Source organism: Dipteris shenzhenensis, chromosome 23 (assembly GCF_047967505.1).
Source record: "Dipteris shenzhenensis isolate YYH24624 ecotype China chromosome 23, Dip_SZ_1.0, whole genome shotgun sequence".
Taxonomy (NCBI): domain Eukaryota; kingdom Viridiplantae; phylum Streptophyta; class Polypodiopsida; order Gleicheniales; family Dipteridaceae; genus Dipteris; species Dipteris shenzhenensis.
This window is the reverse complement of record NC_141618.1, coordinates 34,524,372-34,543,863: the sequence shown is the minus strand read 5'-3', so window position 1 is coordinate 34,543,863 and position 19,492 is coordinate 34,524,372. Positions and strand designations below refer to the sequence as shown.

Genomic DNA, 19,492 nt, shown 5'->3' with positions numbered 1-19,492 from the left:
ACTGACACAATACACCATATCTGGCCTAGTGGTCCTGAAATATATTAGGCTGCTGCCTATAAGGAGTGGCATCCAAATCTGACTTCTCCAGATTGCATCCAATTTTAATCATGTTTCCATTGGGGTAGAACTGGCTTGCTGTCCTGCAAATGATACTTTTCCAGTAATCCCTTGGTACACTTTGCTTGGCGCACACACATATGATCCTTCTGCTGCCAGACTTCTATGTCCAAGAAATATTGTAAACACCCCAAGTCTGTCATCTCAAAAGGTCTGCAAAGTGCTGTCTTGAGCTGCTTGCCTGTAATGACAAGATCATCCACATATAGTATGACAAGGATGATGCTATCATGTTTCTGCAATGCATAAATATTAGGGTCTGATGGGGGGCTTTTTGCATGTCAAATGTCTTGAGAAATGACTAGTTGGTATGACTAGGCATATTTTTGACGTCTCATGTCATATGCTTCTTCTCTTTGACCATTTTGAGCTTTGTTTTTACCCATGTTTGTGTGCTCTGAGTCTTAGGTTGGAAGGTGGGGCTCATTTGCCATTGCAAGTTCACTCATGTAAATTTTTAACTTCATGATCGAAATGCCTCATATTCAGATCCAGTTTAAAACTATGGTTTGTAATGTTGCTTTCACAGTGGGCACAGGATTAGCACAGGGGAAGTAGAGTCTGCTCTTAATGCGCATCCTAGCTGTGCAGAAGCTGCAGTAGTTGGTATCCCCCACGAGGTATGCTGTCTTATTTCATTTCCCATCTATAGTTTGAATCTACAAAAGTTCAATACACAGTATAATATAATTGCCGCTGGAGGACCCTGCAAAAGACTGAGATACATACATTCCAGGTCAAAGGTCAAGGCATTTATGCATTCATAGTGCTTGTGGACGGCATAAAAGCTTCAGAACAGCTGAGGAGATCCTACCTGGATACAGTGAGAAAAGAGGTGAGTATGCTCAATATTCAAATCCTCAAAACATATCCTGCTGGAATCCTCTGCTTACAGGCGAGAAAAATGGGCATAAGTCATTCGACTTCGATTATTTATAAACTAAAGATAGGTTTCAATGAGCTTCTTATTTTGTAGTTATAATATCTAACTTTGCCTCCTTTTTGTCATCTATTTCAAGTTGGATATTCACTACTACTGTGTGACAGATTGGAGCCTTTTCAGTGCCTGAAGTTATACAGTGGGTCCCAGGACTCCCTAAGACCCGCAGTGGAAAAATTATGCGTCGAATTCTCAGGAAAATAGCCTCTGGTCAGCTGAATGATTTGGTGAGTTCTGTACTACCACGAATAAACCATGTTTTCCTTTCTTGTAGTCACCTCGGTTTCTGTTTTCATTTAATTTTATTATTGATAGCTGTTGCACATTACATACTGTTAGACCTCAAACAGGTTACAAGCAACATGGCGTGTGATTCATTCTGTCTTAAGAACTTTTAGGTGGCAGCTTAACACTGATGTAACCCCCAAAGTGGGTTAAGTTGCAGGAGCAATGAATTTTGGAACCGTGTGGTTTTACCCTGAAGGTGAAAATATATTTGCTTGGCCTGCAGATTTTTTTATATTCTCATTGATCCAGGTATGCTTTTGTTCTATACCTCCCCCCCTTGGCTGTCAGCACCCACTTCCGAGATACTCCAGGCAGTGAGCTGAGACCTTGAGAGGAGGGCTGCAGGACAGCCAGCACCTTTTTCATTTCAGCACCTCCATAGATTGCTAAATTTGCATTTTGTCAAATCTCTGATCCTTGATATACATAGGGAGGTGCACCCAGAGGTAGATCGATTGGCTACGGTGTATTAATTGATGACAACACACCTCAAACAGTATGAGCTATATTGTGCATGGCCAAGTGGCAACTTTCCCTGGTAGTGTGGGAGCTCTACATTCTCTAATCCTTGATGTACGTAGGGAGATGCACCTAGAGGAGATAAATTGGCTACATCTATCTCATTGGTATCACTGATGAGTCGACATGCCTCAACCAGTATGAGCGAGATTTTGCAACCCTAGATTTGTAGCTCTTAATTTTTTTGTTTAGGCTTCAGGTGTCCGGAAGAGCACATAGGTTCTATCCTTTTGGCATTTAATGCATTGTATTTTACTTTGCCTTATAGACCTTTTTGGTCATTTGGAAATGTTAATATACTTTCTGTTAGTTTTTGCTTTCCCCCATTCCTAGAGCTTCATATAGTTCTCAAAATAGTGGAGTGGAATTCTGCATGAGTAGTGTTTTTACTGAGGTCCATAAGTCGTTATTACAAAGATAGGCATAACTAGTGCCTTCAACCCATTACGCTACTTAACCTTCGACAGATGTGGTCTCGTAGTTTGCATCTGGATGTCACATGCATCACTAGTGCATATGGACAGGCTACCTATTGTCTATACAACTTGCATATCTTTTGATAGAACATGCTTGTAATCTAGTACTCCATGCTGTAATTTCCTATTCAAAGGGACTTATATATGGACTAGATAGTCTATATAATGCACCTCTTTTCTACCTATAGGATGGTTTTATGCGTCAAAACGCTATTAAATTTGATCGGTTCCACGTGCAGCTCTTGCTCTCAAAACTGCCATGATTCAGTTGACATGTCAATCAGACATTTGAACCATGATATTTTAAGATGCTCTATCTTGTCAGCAGAAATCATTTAGAGACACACTTAATACAACATGTTAGCGTAAGATGAAGCTAGATCATACAATTCATAGAGAATGGCCAGATTCTGGCATACCACTACCTCTGATCGCCCTCAGCTACTAATGTCATGGATGTGGATAAGGCAAGCCATGGTTACCTGTGTCAGCCTAAGGTCAAGGAACCATAATCCTTGACTCGGTGAAGGTATGTGATCACCTATAATGCTACATCAAGCTGAAGTGGGGAGACCTTAAACCCAGCCAAAATGACCTGGTGTGGAACTAACAGCTATTGTGGATCATCCATAACAATAAGAGAAGCTAGAGGCAAGTCCATACCTCTAGGATTGCCATACATGCCTGTTGGGCAAACCAAGGAGTCAAAAAGAAGCGATTTGGTCCGTAGATCTTGGAAATGAGGATCAAAGCATGGATGCTCAAATCTAGTAAAGTGCGGTGTATCTTCTACTCAGTATGGCCTACATTGTTGGTCTTATCGTGAAAATTGAGCGAAAGAAAGAACTCCCAAATATGTGTAGGATGCGACGACCTCCACCGGTAATCCATCTAGGGTGAACCGCTCTTTGTGCATGGCTGCCCTGGATGTGTTGAATACCATAACCTTAGTTTTGCCAAGGTTGACTTTCAGATCACGTGTCTCACAATAAGTATGGAGTGCATCCAAGCGTCGCTTGACGCCCTCAGGTGAAGAGGAAAGTCATTGTCAGCAACAAAGAGGAGAATCTGAACCAAGGAGCTAGCAAGAGAGAAGCCTGCACCTCTTAGTGTCGAGGCCAAACAAATTTGGTGATAGTGGACAACCCTATTTGACCCTGACAGTGCCCCCTATCTCCTCTGTCCACCCTATAGCCATTCACACCCTGCCTGAGACCTCTCATAAAGTGCCATGACTGCCCATATGCTCTCTTTCTCCATGATGGATGTGTGTGGGGGGTCGTCACATGTTGTGGCCCCTTAAGAACATGACATAGCATCATGGATGTCCTAACCTAGAACCTAAGGTTTATGTACCACCTTTCATTGATCCTAAACCAAGGTTTCTTTTAGTGAGTAACTCCATAGTTCATCAAATTTTCCAATAGTCTATAGATCTACCCTCTTGCACCAGTGTTCCTTAAGGTTGTCAAAATTGACAAAGGATTCTCACGTTTGACTACCAACTCCTCTACCAAGATCATCGTTTGCATGTTTCTCATTTGTTGCAATGTTTCTTTGGCTAGGCCTGTTCCCCCGGCAGATATACATGAAGCAGAATAAGTCCAGACCAGAGTTCAAAAAACAAATTTCCTTGTGTTAGAACTCCCAGCGAGTTTTCTGAATTGTTTTGCATTAAAAAAAAGACTTTCCTCCTTTGTACACTAAAAACGATTCAGAAATTGTGTCTCCTCATATTCAAAGTTGACAATTGATCCCCGTCACAAAGAGAGCATTCTGCCCACATTGGATCCTCTTTTCAACATGGATTCCACCTATGGTTAAGGACCAAAACAAAGTCCATTGATCCTCTATGAGCATGGGTTTGTCTTGTTTGCCTTCACTGCATATGTGTCAATGTCCGCAGATGGGACGCCATATGGACATATTGCCCCCCTTTCAGTATTCCATTGAGGCCTCCTTTATTCCACTCACTTATCATGAGGCTAACCATGTTATTTAGGAGGATCTCATACAACTACACACCACCTCCCTCACTCTTTGAGGGTTTCGATCGAGAAGTGTTGTGTTCTCTCACACTGACTACACTTTGAGATTGAACGGGCCGAGGGCAGCCTAGAGAGGGCCGCATATGGAGTCTATGTTTCTACAAGAGATTGGGTCAAAGAAACACATGCCATGTGTACTATGAGATCCAAGTTCATCACCATTGTCTTTCAGAGATGGATTCAGACCCCTCTCCATCCTCGTTTCACCCAGATCAGAGACATTTGGTGACCTTCATTCATGAGGCTGTATGATAGAGAGACCTTTTGATCATGGCACACATACAAGATTAGGGTGCTCAGCCAGAATCCACCCAAGGTGTGATCATTGAGTCTTTCCAATTGGATAGCACAGATCAACAAATCTTTGGGAGATGGCATAGCAAAGGCTCGAAGCAAGAAAGATAACATACTCATCAGTGTGTCAATGCAGAGACGGGGCTTGGGGATCTTCCCTCCAGACCTGTGGACATAGTTGATAGGTGTGACAGTGGCACTCCGTAGATCCACGGCCAAGAGACCACAACGAGACCATGCATATTGACCAACATCAGTGCTCTATCACAAGTTTCATGCCACTGGAACGTCTCTCTGTCGAGACCGTCTTATTCATTCTCAACCACTCAATGGACTTAGTTCCTCAGACCAGCATACAGAGAACCATCATCGTGATGCCACATGGCAGCTACCATCCTCTCTAGATACTTTGCGCTAGTGTTTATGTTTATGTTTGTATTTGACTTGGGTGTAGATGCCCCCTTATAGAGGCTCCACCCATTTAGCTCATTGTATTTGTTTTTTTTAGTCTCATAGTCTTTCTTTCTGTCTTTCCTCTCCCCCCCATGTGCATGTGTATGGAAACAAAGAGCCCTATTAAATTTTGATGCCTCTAGCACCCATTAAAATTCTAATAAAAATTGAAGATTCAAAGTCCTAGTTCACATTAATGTACATGTTAAATACGGACAACCTTCCTAGTTGTAATCATCTCGATTCAACAATGATAAAAATCATGTCTGGGTATCAAGTAGGAAATGAGTTATCATATAAAAGCAAATTTTCCAGACTTTATAGGACTTGTTTTACTTGAAAGAATATGTAGATGAATTAATAAATTAATTTAAATGTATGTCTCTTACTATCTTGAAATCATTACTTTCCAATAGCTACGGAGGTTTTGATTTTTTTTTTCAATGAATTTTTTTCCAATCATGATTAGAAGTCAAGTACGATATGATTATTAATTCGTTTCATGCCTATTTCTATGCTAATCTTTCAATTGGCTTTTGCAATGTAGGGGGATTTAAGCTCACTTGCAGACCCATCTATTGTGGAGCAAATCATCAGCACAAGGATATCTTAATTGGAGTAAAAATCTACATGTGTTTATGTTTGTAAATTAGAAACATGTAAGCTCATACTAGATATTGAGCAAATCTCTTCAATGAGGCATGAGAGGAAAGGAAGTTGGAGGGTTAGTGGTTCTAAATTATTTCATATGAGTCTGTAGGTATGGAGATATTATTACATATATGTGAGGGTAGATGGTTCCAAATTATTTCATATGACTATGTAAGTATGGATGATATTATCAATCAATGGAGTATTTTGAAGTTCAAAAGGCCAATTTGTTCATAGGGGCCATGTAATGAGATTTGATGTTGCCTTGTGATTTGCCCTTGGATACAAGACACAAACACACCACAGACTGTGCCATCTAGGCATCATTAGAAAATTGCACATTGGACTAGACTTCAGGTAGCATCCAAAAGGCAATGTTTCTTATTCAATGGCTTTTAAAGCTACTTAGGAGAATGGAGCAAATTAACCATAGGATTTTCAACAAACAAGGCTCGACCTTTTACCATTTGAATCCATTGGAGTTTGCAGCATCTATGGCTGAAGGTAGAGGAGGAGAATAAGGTGAGGAGTTGTACGTTTGCATGAATCAATGATAGGAATTTGCAAGAATCACCATGAGAAAATGAGAACATACCTTTTGTGATTAGCATTGCATCCAAAACATAAGAAAGGAAATTGCAACAACCCTCCATCACATAGTTTGTAGGATAATTGAAAGTACAAAATGTCCATCCATAGCTTACCACCCTTCAAGCATTCATCAAGCATTCATTATCCTAATGAGCAACATAGGGAGGTGTATAAACGACGTCCATCAACAACTATTAACTTGCTTTGGTGGTTGTAGTGTCATCAGAATAATACTACATCATCTAATCACGTCCAAGTGGAAATGGTAACAAATGGCATGAATCTTACCTTTCTACTCAAAAGCCACAAGATCTAACTATTTCCAAGACCCTACCAAGACTATTAGACTCCATAAACTAATAAAATTAAAGAAAGAAATGCTCATCGAGTTGTGGGTAGGAAGCTATAGCATAGTTGATGTCCTCATAAATGGAGCCAATGGGACATTCAAAGCCACGAGAAAATGAAATGCAATGACCACCATTGGATACGCTTTTGGCAATAAATCTAGTGTTTGCACATGTCAACAAACTAGGCATTTATATGAAGAACATGTCAACCCATCTTGTACATCAATACTCCCTATTATATAAGTGAATACCCCGCTTATCTTGTACCATCTTGTACCATCTTGTACATACCCCACTTATAGAAGTGGTCGAAGCCTCACACCATTGTAAAACCTATAAATATATTATCATTACAATATCAACCCCTTGAACTAAATAATGACTACAATCTTCGCGCATTAGATATGTTTTCCCTTAATGAAACAAAAATAAGAAACCCTACCATATATTTTGACACATGAAAATTTTCAATAATAATAGCTTTAGACAAGATGGATACTTCACCATTACACAAAAATATAATGGCCACATGGAGGATGAAGGTCCACCCTTCACTATGGATAGAGAGATAAGAGGAAGCAAAGTTGAGAAGAAGACTACTCAATAGGAGAAAACCACATCCAAAGAGAGGGTTGGGTTAAAAGAAGTCACAAATTTAGAAACTCGTGAGAAGAGAAGACTATAAAAGGGCTTTGCTATTTTCCTAGTGAGCCTATGATCTTCAGGAATGCTCGTCATGTCAAACACCACATAGGGAAAAATTTCATTTCTTAAGCCTTCATGTTGAAGGATTAACAAATAACCTCGAACCTATGATCTTGAGGAAGTGGTTAAAAGGATTAGATGTTATATTTGATTTCTTAGCCCTACAAAAATTGAAAGTAGGGAGGGGGGAACTCAGGTGGCAGCTACAACAAGTAGATAACAAAAGAAACTAGTTTATAATTGACCATGTTGAAGTAATTGGATAGTTGATCTAATTGGCTAGTTAGACTAACTGGAATCAACTTGGTTCAAACCCCTCACATGCCAACTAAAGAGCCTCATTGGCAGAGCCATCCCAGTCTTAGCAGTCAATGGGATTGGCATGGAATTTTAGCACAATGAATTATATTTATGTACCCAACTTAGTGAGAGATAGGACTCTTCCCCACCGTTAGGGACATTGCTATTGTCATGGGTGATTTCGATGTGGTTGAGAGGAAATATGTAGATGGAAGGGTTTGGTCACTTCTTGAGGAGGAGCAATCTTGATACATGAAAACACGGAGGCTATAGAACTAGTAGATATGTTGGAAACCACTTCCTTCACTTGAACTAACATTCATTTGATTCAAACTCTACTCTCATCACGTTTGATTAGCTTGATTAATCATTGTGCTTCACTAGAATGTTGTGAAGCTTGAACCAACTTGTAGGATCACCAGTGTTAAATCCCCTTTCTTAGAAGCTTTGGAATGCTAACATATAATAATGCAAAACTCCAATAGTGTCAAAGGGAAACCAACACCCTTTCTTAAAAACTGTGGAATTCCTAACATACAATAATGGAAAACTTTAGAATCGTAGAAGAATAAGGAAAAGCTATAATATTGCGGCTCAAAATTGAGGACATTTCATTAATGAGAACAATAATTTTTTCAAAAAGAGAAAGATACAAGCTGGTAGAAAGAAGATACAAAACCATATTTAGATTTATCCAAAAGTAAACAAAATTCTAGAAATATAGCCGCAAAGTCATCTCTTTTTTTTTTTTCAAGAAAGAGACTTCTATTAAGTAAGAGAAAAAACCCGCGAGAGCAAGCTCAAAGCGGAATACATCATGAAATCATGAGGATAAATTAAAAAACCCCCTTAGAGTGAGGTGGAAAACAACCAAGGCTGAGGCTGAAAGTGCCACCTCAACCCTGTAGTAGTCTTAGAGAAGAAAGGAGAATCCTTCCATTCCCTGAAGAAAGAAGCCCTCCTAGCTGAGGCTGCACGGGAGTCTCCCTGCATACCCATCCATACGGCCATCAAAGTATGTACGATGTTTGTCCAGATACTAGCCAATGTGTGCGAGGGATGAACCTGAGTACCCTCCAAAGCCTCTGTGCATCTGGCTCTCCAGATATGCCAGGATGCTATGCTCGCTAGAATCTCCCAAGAAGTATCCACAGAGGCATGTACAGCTGTAAAAGGAAGGTGTGGTACCACATCCAACAAACAGGGAAAAGTCATCTCTTGCAATGCATTCATGGGAAACTATTAGGCAATTTTATATTTGGGGACTATTTGCCTTCCGACAAATTTTGACCCTTGACTCTACATATTTTGTATATTTAGATATAATAAAGATACATTATAGGCGTAGGCTTAACAAAGTGTGTGAAGGTGTATTGAGAAAAAAAAACTCGTGAACAGCTCTAAAACTTGAAGGAATCCATATCTACGTTAACTTTTGTAAAAAGTATTCAGAACGTCAACTTGTTAATTCAGATGGTGTGTGAATGTGTTTGCAAAGAGACATGGCAATGCCCAAAAGAATCAAAAGCTACAAAAGTAGAAAAAAACCTATGTTTTCCCCTCTCTCCACCTTAGATTTGTAAAACATTACCATAACATTCGACTCTTGATATAGGAGGTGTATCAATGTGTTTGCAAACTGAAAACTTGAAAGTTTTTATGTAACCTTAAAAGCTGAGAAAGAAGAAGTAAACATACATTTTTTGTGCTTATTTTTTCTCTTTCCCTTTCCCCATAAGATAGTAGTATGGTGTGTGGGAGGAATTGTGCTGAGAGCTTGGGGTAATGAACAAAGAGAGGTGTGAAGAAAGGGGGAGAAAACCTTGAAAATGATATCCAAAGCATTTGTGTGATGGGTGTTTGTTTGTTAACATCAAAATGATCATAAAACTATTGTTGACAATATGAGAATAATTTTGGCCCAATTTTTCAACATCTATTTTGATGTTTATTTGGACTTTATGTTCATTTGTTTTGGGGACTTATTTAAACATTTGTATGGATGTTTTGAAGAATGAGCCAGTTGTACATGGACTTTCATTTCACTCTAAAAGACCAAACTTGGTGGGACTCAAGGGCATTTCTACCTCCAATGTCCTAAGAAGGAGTTTTTAATGGATGTTGCCATTTTCAAACATTGACTCTACCTAGGCACCTAGATAGGGTTCATCATTTGGCATGTTGGACTACATTAACCCAAATGGGAAGAAACTTGATAGACTATAGGGCATATTGTGACTAACCAACTTACCTAGTTTGGACTTATTTAGACCTTTGAATACTCTCTTTTTAATAAAATTCACCATCTTTAATCCTAAATGGAACCAAACCTGATAGGAATCTAAGTAATAATGTCACCATGAAACGCACCAAGTTTGGTCCCATTTAGGACATGAAATCTTACCAAGTTTGGACTTATATAGACCTTTGAATATTATCTTTTTAATAAAATTCACCACTTTTTAACCTAAATGGGACCAAACTTGATAGGAATCTAGGTAATAATGTCCCCATGAAACCACCAAGTTTGGTCCCATTCAGACGTTTATGCATGATACTAAAAGAAGGCAGCAAAGAGGATCGTGCAATGAATGAAGGAGACACTAATGATGTGATCATGCAAGATTTGTTACATGCGTATTTTGGCCCACATTCTATACATGCACATGAAGAAGATCCACATGAGGAAGAGCATGTGGTTGATGAGCCCCTAATACCATGAATCTTGAGGAGAAGAGACTATGAGTAGAGGCACTCACAATGCTCTTCAAGGGGGACAAGTGTAAGTACCCTCTCTCAATAAGCATTTTGCTTTGTTTGTGCAGTTGACTACCCTCATACCTCAAGTGTTTGAATTTGCTTTGTAGGCTACTTCAAACATTCCTTCAAAAGGAAATACCATCCCATCATCAATAAATGAGGCAAATAGAGTTTTGAATGCATTCGAATGGAATGCAACTCAATTCATGCATGTGCTAATGATTGCATCCTTTTCAGGGGTACTTACAAGCACACTAGAGTTGTCCAAAGTGTGATGCATCATGCTATAGGGAAGGGACACAAGGTTTGAATCTATTGAGAGAGGTTTTAGGACACATGCCCATCTTGGCATGCATAAAATATATGTTTCTATGTGCATCATTGGCTCAAATTATGGATTGGCATGCCCAAAACCACTCCAAAGATGGAATACGATGAAAAGGCATGGAGATATGTGGACAAAAGGGGATGAGATTCAAGGACAAGCCTCATCATCTATGGCCTAAATCGGCAATTGAGAGTGTGAATCCATTCGATCATCAATCCACATCCTTGTCTACCTGGCAATTGGTAGTAATGGACTACTATAGAGAAGGGGCATTTGATGTTAGCAGTTATTGTCCCAAGGATGCATAGATTGAAAAACATGGATGTATATCTTGCTCCTTTGGAAGATAAGTTTCAAACTTTGTGTAATGGATTTCAAGTCTATGATGTTTCAAGGCCAATTATCCAACAAAATCTTTAGCTAAGGGAAACTTTAATGTGGACAATGCATGATTATCTCAACTTGCATGATTGCTTAGGAACATATCACAAAAAAAGATTGCTTGGTTTTCCAACTCATTGCTTTGTCATACTTTTACTCATGTTTTTCATTTCTAGGACTCATGATCTCAAGATATATGCTTGTAATTTGCTAGTCCAAAAGCTAGGCAAGTTTGTGCAAAAGTCAATGTTTTATGTTATTGAGTTTTTAATACAATTGAATCCATCCATGCCTTGACTTTGGGAGGATAGATATGATCTAGTGGTGTACAAAGAGATTGGTGATCACACAAGGGATGGGAAGCAAAGAAAGATGATCCAAGGGTGGAGGGAGAGATTGCAGAGGGGAAGGGGAAGCAACAAAAAGAGGAAAGTGCTCATAGAATCTAAAGTCAACATCTTAACTTGGAAAAATGGAGAAATGGATTGTAAGATATTAGGAGGCAAGAAGGAGACAAGAAGGAAACAAGAGGATGAAAGGAGGGCTTCGAAGTGAAGCAATAGGGGATAGCCATGTTCCCTAGAGTTATTTGCAATATAGACTACTACATGCACAATCAAATGGTTGGAATCAGCTCTCATGGAGGTTGAATAGAGGGAGGAGTAAGTAAAAATTCAGGGAAGAGACTTTGCATAGGCTCTACTCTTATGTGTCTTCCTTGTATCTTTATTTTTTAGATTGCTTACAAGTATCTACTATTAACAAAGACCTAATTTGTTTATCATTAGTATCATTCATTCAATGCAATGTGGTTGCATGGTAATCACTTTCAAGAGAAAAGGTTGATATAAAGCACAATATATTTGATTATGGAGTCATAGCATACTTTTCACAAGATAGCTCAACTAGTGCAAACTATATAAATCTCCAATCGATATATATTATAACGGAATTATACAAGACATTCTCTGAGTAAACTTTAGAGATTCATAGTATTCATCTTTGATGCCATCGCATTGATGATCTGTGAGATTAGGTGATTCTAGTTGCACTTCGAAGGGACCATGTGTTGGAAGGTGTGGAGGTGAAGCACAAGATGCAAGAAGAGGCAATAGTGGACATGGAAGCCTACAATTCTAGTACACTTCCTACACAAGTTGTCAAGAATGAGGATATTCTAAGGTCAATTGAGGATTTCTCACACTACCATATCTTGGGAGTCTACATTTTTATTCATAGGATGCTTGTAACTTGGCTTTGGATGATGGAGAACCATCCAATGCTTTATCACACTAAATGATGAAGGACAATTGCAGACGAGTAGTGTTGGAGAAGTTGAATTACATGTAAATGTTTTCAAATGACCCACATATACTTGAGTTACAATGTGTCCTCTAAAAATCATAAGTATCAATTTCACCCGCCTTTTTTTATTATCGATATTTTTATCAATGGTATTATAATCATTCTAGCTTCTATTTCCATGCTAATGCCAATGTTAATGCTCACATTTATTGATGCTTTTTATTACCCATTTTCTACTCAACTTTTGTTTTGGCTAAATTTGCGCAATTTGTATAAAGTTTTTAATGTCAATGATATCAATACTTATTTCAACACGCATCACTTCCAGAAAATATTTTGATGTTGTCACCACACTAGTAACATTAAAGGATGTAGATCCCTCAATCGAGGATAGATGTGCCATCTAGCAGAGAAGATTCACCTCTCACACAAGTTAGAACTTAAATGAGAGGCCTATCTACATTGGAGGAGAGAAAGGCATGGAACAAGAGGTGGTAATCTACATTAGAGGAGAGAAAGGCATAGAACGAGAGATTGCTGTGGTGGTAAGCCACCACACATCCCCTCCTTTAGTTTTTATATTGGGTTTCAAGTAGTTGTGTAATCTATTCTTGAATTATTGTAGGATGTCTTTGAGTTCAATGAATTCTCTTGTAGAAGGAGAGACATTCATTGAGCTAAATAGTTAGTGAAAGACTCGCTTGCAAGCTACAAAGGGAATGTCCCCTGTTGAGCTTTACGCATATCGCCCCCCCTACACCATGAGCCCACAGACATATGAAAGGAGCTAATTGTGGTTGAGAGCTTATAAGAGTATGCAAGTTGAAGCCTTATTTTGCAAAGTGTAGTGACAAAAAGATTATAACACAGTCTCTTCTGTTGAGCAGGCACATTGGCCATAGTGGACACTCCTGTTAAGGCGGTAATACAATCCATCGTTGGCATGCTTGTAAGGACTACCTTCACTTTTCAAGGGAGAATAAAAAAAGCTTCAAAATTAGGATAGATAAAAAGTCATCTAATAAACATCAAACATGTGCCAAAATATTCAAAATTAGAAACCCCTTCACTCCTCTAGATCAAATGGGCCATTTGATCATAATACCATTGCTTGGAATGCAATGCTAATAATTTAGGATCTACTAAACAACAATGTGGCAAACCACTATAGGCTTGCTAGGATGGAGATGCCACACTTTAAATATAGTATGGAATGAGCCAATATAAAGAAGACCAAAAGGGTAGGTGGCCCATATGAACCATGAGAAAGGGGCATAAAATAGTATTGAAATCTCATAAGAACTAACCTCTTTGCTTTCGAGGAGTAGGGAAATGTTGGGGGGACACATTTTAGAATTTATGAAGCCCTTTCTTCAAAGCCTATGGGGCGGAGGAGCCATGAGCTACCATCTCATCTTTCGAGAGATGACAATGGATGGACGATCAAGGGTGTGCCATGTACAAGTCCCCGCTACTTGAAAGTGACATGCAAGTTCATAAGATGAATCTTCCATTTCAGAAGGAAACCAAAATGGACGACAGAGATGGGACCACTCTAGACCCATGGTCCATGAGAAAGGGACATGAAATATTATGGACATCTCTTAGGACCTAACCTCTTTACTTTTGAGGAGTAGGCAAAGGTGGGGGGGAGACATTTTTAAAAATGAGGAAGGTGAGAGTCCACCTTTCCCTATCTTTTGAAGTCTATGAGGAGGAGGAGCCATGAGCTGCTATCCCATCTTTTGAGAGATGATGATGAGTGGACGATCAAGGGTGCAACCTCTAAAAGTCTGAACATGACAATTCATAAGGGTAGGTTTAGACCACCTTCCTGCTCAGGAACTAGAATTGAAGGATGGCTGCTACTGGGTGTGGTGGTTCACATCAGTCGCGGCAGTTGTCAGGCTGCTAATTTATGTCACTGATGTGTGATTGGTGTAGCGGTTGGAGGAGTTGGCGGTCCTCATGGGTTGGACACAAATCTGTTGTGTCAGTCTCCAGGCCACTCCCTCCTATTGGGCCAACCAAGACAACACCCCTTCACACCACCTTTTGGAGGAAGGCCAGGGGCAACCTATAAGATGAATTTTTCATTCAGGGACTCAGATGGGTCCTCTCTAGACGCCATGGCTTTGAAAGAGAATAGAGAACAAGCCCTTAAAACTTTCGAATTGAATAGGAACAAGAGGGCAGATGAGCAATCGAAGGAATAGAGAGGACTGTGCTAAGACAAGCACGCTAAAATTAGCTTGTAGAAATGCAGTGTTCTCTATAAACCACGCTAAAGTACGACAAATAGAATCTAGACTTAGACTTAAGACATAGTCCACTTATGGATGCAGTCCGTACAAGCAGCCTCGAAAGGACTCATCAAGAGAGCTCTGATATGGACGCAGCATTGCAATCTCTTGTCGGAGCAATTCACGCCTCGCCTACTCGGGCAGTCGTATACGTAGCTGGTGGTGCTTCCCAGGTCCTCGAACTCGAAATTTTCCTCTTTCATGCACTGAATTATGCCGATGAAAAGCTGAATTTCCCAGGTGCTTATTGTTTGTTTTCGGATAATTGGACCCACAGGCCTTGGGTTGGCTTCTATCGGTTCCTCGAGCTTCTGAAACGATTCTCGAAGCATCAATACCATATTCTCGGGTTTCCATGGTCCAGTTGCTGGGAAAGGTGCCCGCTCTGTCTGTACCTAATTTTTATCCTAATGCCTTGGAAAGAAGAAACCGTTGACCATTTGGGCGTGATCGATCCTGCTGCCTTGAACCCAACTTTCCCGGATCTTTTAAATTGCCACTTGTCAGGCTGTCTGCCTTTTATGAGACTTTCCTAAGCTCGTTGAATCAAATGGTCTGAAATTGGACAATGTACATTTTTCCTTTTGTATGTATATATATATATATATAGATAGATAGATAGAGAGAGAGAGAGAGAGAGAGAGAGAGAGAGAGAGAGAGATGAATTGATGAAATCTGAAGATCAATCTAAAGCATAAATCACAGAAGCTGCTTTCGATGCTCAATTGCAAAATACATAGAACAGAGAAGATAAAAAATATGGTAGAACGGACAAGTCCCAAGAGGATAGACAAGATGCAAAGTATGGTATACGTTTGAAATATAGGAAGAGCGTCATACATCTCAAGCCATGCATTCTAGTGCATCTGTGGAGAAACACAAAACCTTGTTTGGGCTATGGAAGGACAAAAACCACAAAACTAGTAGACTTGTTCTTGAGACAACCCATGCCTGCCATATACTTATAGAGTTGGTGTTAATGATAGCATGCCACATCATCTCTTGCTTTTCAAAACCTATGATGGTATGTGGATGGTCTATGGATAAGACTTGGCATTGGAAGTGTGTTTGCAAAACTGAAATTTTCATAGCATTAGATACTCAGGAACATATAGGCCTGGGCCTACTGGAAAACAAGACAAATTCAAGAAGTGCTAGATATTGAAAAGGTTGTCAAGGGTTTGAGGACACACAGGAGGGGATGAGCTTATCTTCAGGGAGTTTTATGCACTTCAAATCCTAAGGTATCAAGTGCCAACTTGCAGCACAGAATCTTTCAAAACCCAGATGGCAGCTTATGCGTGGGTACTGATGACAGCGTAAGCGCAGTAAGCTTTAATTTTTTCCTCATGTACTCATAATTTCGCTTAAAGTTGCTTACATACTCCTTCTTTCCTTTGTTCTTTGGCTTGTTTTATAAAAAATTTAATTTGTAATATTGGATATATTCTATAAAGGTATATTTATATGAGGCAAAGGTCTTTCCAACACTTGGTAGTAAATGTTTTGTATGGATTCATAATGTAGATGTATCCTGCTTCTCTCTTCAAGGTAAGAGAAGGACGATAGAAGCATATCATTTGGATTGCCTTGTCTTTAGGGTTCTGGGGCAGCAGAAAGTTTAAGAGCTGATAAGTAGAAATGTCATCTTGAGAGAAGAGAGAGAGTCAGTATACTATATCGTTGGTGCAACATGTTTTTTGGGTTGATGAAATTCAGGAATCTCAATGACTATGTTGCCTTGCTTTAGAAAGACACCCAAAAATTTCTACAAATTATCTATGAAAATTTAAGATATATTATTTTCCTTTGCTCATTCCTTCGGAAAGGTAACCTGTACATGTTTTATAAATATAGCCTCACAAAAGGAGCTATGTGGGAGTTTCGGATTTAAGGCGTCGATCATATTAGGCCTTTCCTTTATGTCTGCTATCTAGCTTACAACTATCATTCGTAGTCCATTTGTACTTTTTGAAGTTGATATCATGCTATCATCACAAGGTTGAAACAGAGAGCAAGCTCTTTTGAAGACCTAGCACATATCTGTCAAATTTTAAATAGTTCATATTTTTTGTACGGATTCAATGTTGGAATTTCGCCATTCCCCTTGATATCTAGCTTATGAGCATTTGCAACTTCTATCACATCATCTGTGGCCTGATTTAATGTATGAAACCAATTCTTCTAACCTATCATGGGCTTGCTAGCACTTGAGTCTAGTAAATTAGATCTTAACTAGTGGTTTGAAAGTACGTGACTCTCATATGCTACCATGAGATGCTCATGCATGGGCTGTTCTTGAGAGCAAGCTGCTTCTCACCAAAAGCTTCGAGGATTCATCACCATGAGTCATTGATCTGTAAATTTTATTCATCACATTTAAGATTATTGCATAGCTTTCCCAATAGCCGTACATGTGTCTACGTGAGTCTGCCCTTCACCTCCGGATAGCTGTCCCATCACATTTAAGTGCATTGGATAGCTGTCCCAAAAGCGGTACACGTGGACTACTTTTTGATTAGCCTTCTCCTTTAGTGCTAGCCTTTGTCATGGCTGAGTGTGCCCTTCACCTCCGGGTTGTTGATAGAAACTCAGTACGAAGACCTCTGTATAAATGTATTGTTGGGTGTGTGGATTTGTATGTGTGAGAGCATATGCTTATACTATGGTCTACACCCTCCATTGGGAACTGATCACTTCGGTGGGGATGTCATAGTAGCTACTCCTTGCTATGCGTGATGAAGTTTATGGTTTTCAACCTTATGAGTGACTATCATGAGATTGAAACTGCATTATGTTCTTAGAGGATGAGTTTGGGCATGTTTCGATTCATCTAGATATATATGTGTGTACATGGATGACAGCATAGAAGAATCATTTAAAAAGACACTGCCGCCACTTGTTACTGCAAATAAAAACGCCATTTTGAGGTGTATGTGTTGGTTGCTTATTGTTTGGGGCTGGCTACACATCAAAGGATGCTTACTAATGTCTGTGTGAAAAGATGTTTTGACACATAATTGCTTTGTTAAACTATGCTTGACGTATTTTCATTTCTAGAGTATCTTGGACTGCCTTAGCTTGCTATCTTTGACCTTGCTCCACTTTCTTCTATTCACATAATGCCCAGGCACTGCTTTCAGCCCATTTATTCTTATATATAGGATACTCTTATATACAGGTATCAGCCCAGGTCTCCCGTGACGATTGGATTGAAGGGTGTTTAGCTAGATGCAGGTAAATATTTCTTGCAAGATATGCAAGAGATGCTAGTGACTGCACGAGAATCTATCAAGATTGCTCAGGATAGAGCACAGTTTTATGCTCATTGACAGTGTTTGCCTAGAGAGTTTTCTGAGGGAATGCATGTATACTAGTGAATACCAAAGGATTCAGAGAGTTACGGATGGGGTTGGTAGAAAAGTTATCCTCTGGGTACTGTGGACCCTTCTTGATCTTGAAAAAGATCATCGTGGTAGCGTACGAACCTGGAGGACTTATCATATATTCCTTGTGAGCTTGAAAGAGTTATTCATTTCTGGGAGAGGAAAGTCAGGAATAAGTTAACTCTAGAGTTCAACGTCAAGTGGAAGGATACGTCTGAGGAAGACTCAACTTGGGAGCCAATTACTAGCTTGCAGCAGAACTTTCCCAATTTCGTTCGGAAGTACACACTTTTAAGAGGGGAATGATGTTATGTACCTGGTTGCTACTTAACCCAGCAGGGTTAGGGGGCCTTGGGACTAAGGGAAGTAGGCTAACGTGGGCTAAAGGGCTTAGAACAATAGCAAGGGGCTAGTTGGCTATATTTAGACAGGACACTTTCTAGAAAATGGGATGCTCTTCTATATTTGAGTGGTCAAGACTCTTGGATTGGCATTCAGTGTGTTGATACCACTAATAGGTCAGGATGAGCCTAGACTCATGCCTTCTAGATGGGGGAGCACAAGAGGGCTCTTAGTGGACAGGTTCTGGTGGTATGGGACGCCGGAGCTGTGGGCATACTTGGGGGTGGCTGGGAGGTGAGTTGCCAGCTGATCTTTATTTTGGTTTTGCTAATCCTGCACTACTGTTTTTTGAGGATGAGTTTGGGCATGTTCCTGGATTCATCTACATCTATATGTATATTTGCTAATCCTGTTTGTTCTGTGTTTAGGGTTAGATCTTAACAGAGGTGTTTAGGTGTTTCACAAGGTGAGTCTTCGTGCTCACCCTCCTGTACAATATCACAGGCTCTTCTTCTGTGGGGAAGATCTGCCGGTTTGTGTTAAGACGGAAGTCCTTGAGTGCCCCCAAAGGGGCCTTTTATAGGGCCCCAGTCTGGGCGACCTGGCCCCACAGACCAGCCGACCTGTCGACAGACCAGCCAACCTGGTCTGTTCTGCTGCTGACCTGGTCTGGCCCTCTGGTGACCTGGTCTGGGGTCTATGTTCTGCCCCAACCTGCTCTGCTGTCTGACTGCATGCTGCAGTCTGCTGCTCCCGTTGCCGGCCGACCAGTGGATGCTGCTTCTTGTAGGAACAGTTGATGGTAGGTAGGCTTTGTAATATTCTATTCTTCTGCATCTCACACAACATATGCCTTATTAACTGCTGGTTCAATCTGATGAACTTGTCCATTCCACGATTTTACTTGTTATATCAGCTAGCATGTCTTAACCCTCACCAGTTTCCCTTTAAC

At 40.0% G+C, this 19,492-nt stretch overlaps 2 protein-coding genes across 2 annotated transcripts in view; both read left to right on the top strand.

Moving 5' to 3' along the window:
* The window catches only part of LOC147887301 (acetyl-coenzyme A synthetase, chloroplastic/glyoxysomal-like), a 91,609-nt gene extending 85,606 nt beyond the window's left edge, over positions 1 to 6,003 (top strand). The window contains exons 13-16 of the mRNA XM_087394367.1: positions 650 to 740; positions 857 to 955; positions 1,168 to 1,287; positions 5,686 to 6,003. Of these exons, the coding sequence (XP_087250493.1) occupies positions 650 to 740; positions 857 to 955; positions 1,168 to 1,287; positions 5,686 to 5,751 (376 nt within the window). The 3' untranslated portion in view covers positions 5,752 to 6,003. The remainder of the gene's footprint in view (positions 1 to 649; positions 741 to 856; positions 956 to 1,167; positions 1,288 to 5,685) is intronic.
* An 8,618-nt stretch (positions 6,004 to 14,621) lies between these two features.
* The window catches only part of LOC147887300 (Nucleotidylyl transferase superfamily protein), a 68,372-nt gene continuing 63,501 nt past the window's right edge, over positions 14,622 to 19,492 (top strand). Inside the window, exons 1-2 of the mRNA XM_087394443.1 lie at positions 14,622 to 14,985; positions 15,090 to 15,188. Coding sequence (XP_087250569.1) covers positions 14,845 to 14,985; positions 15,090 to 15,188 — 240 coding nt within the window. The 5' untranslated portion in view covers positions 14,622 to 14,844. The remainder of the gene's footprint in view (positions 14,986 to 15,089; positions 15,189 to 19,492) is intronic.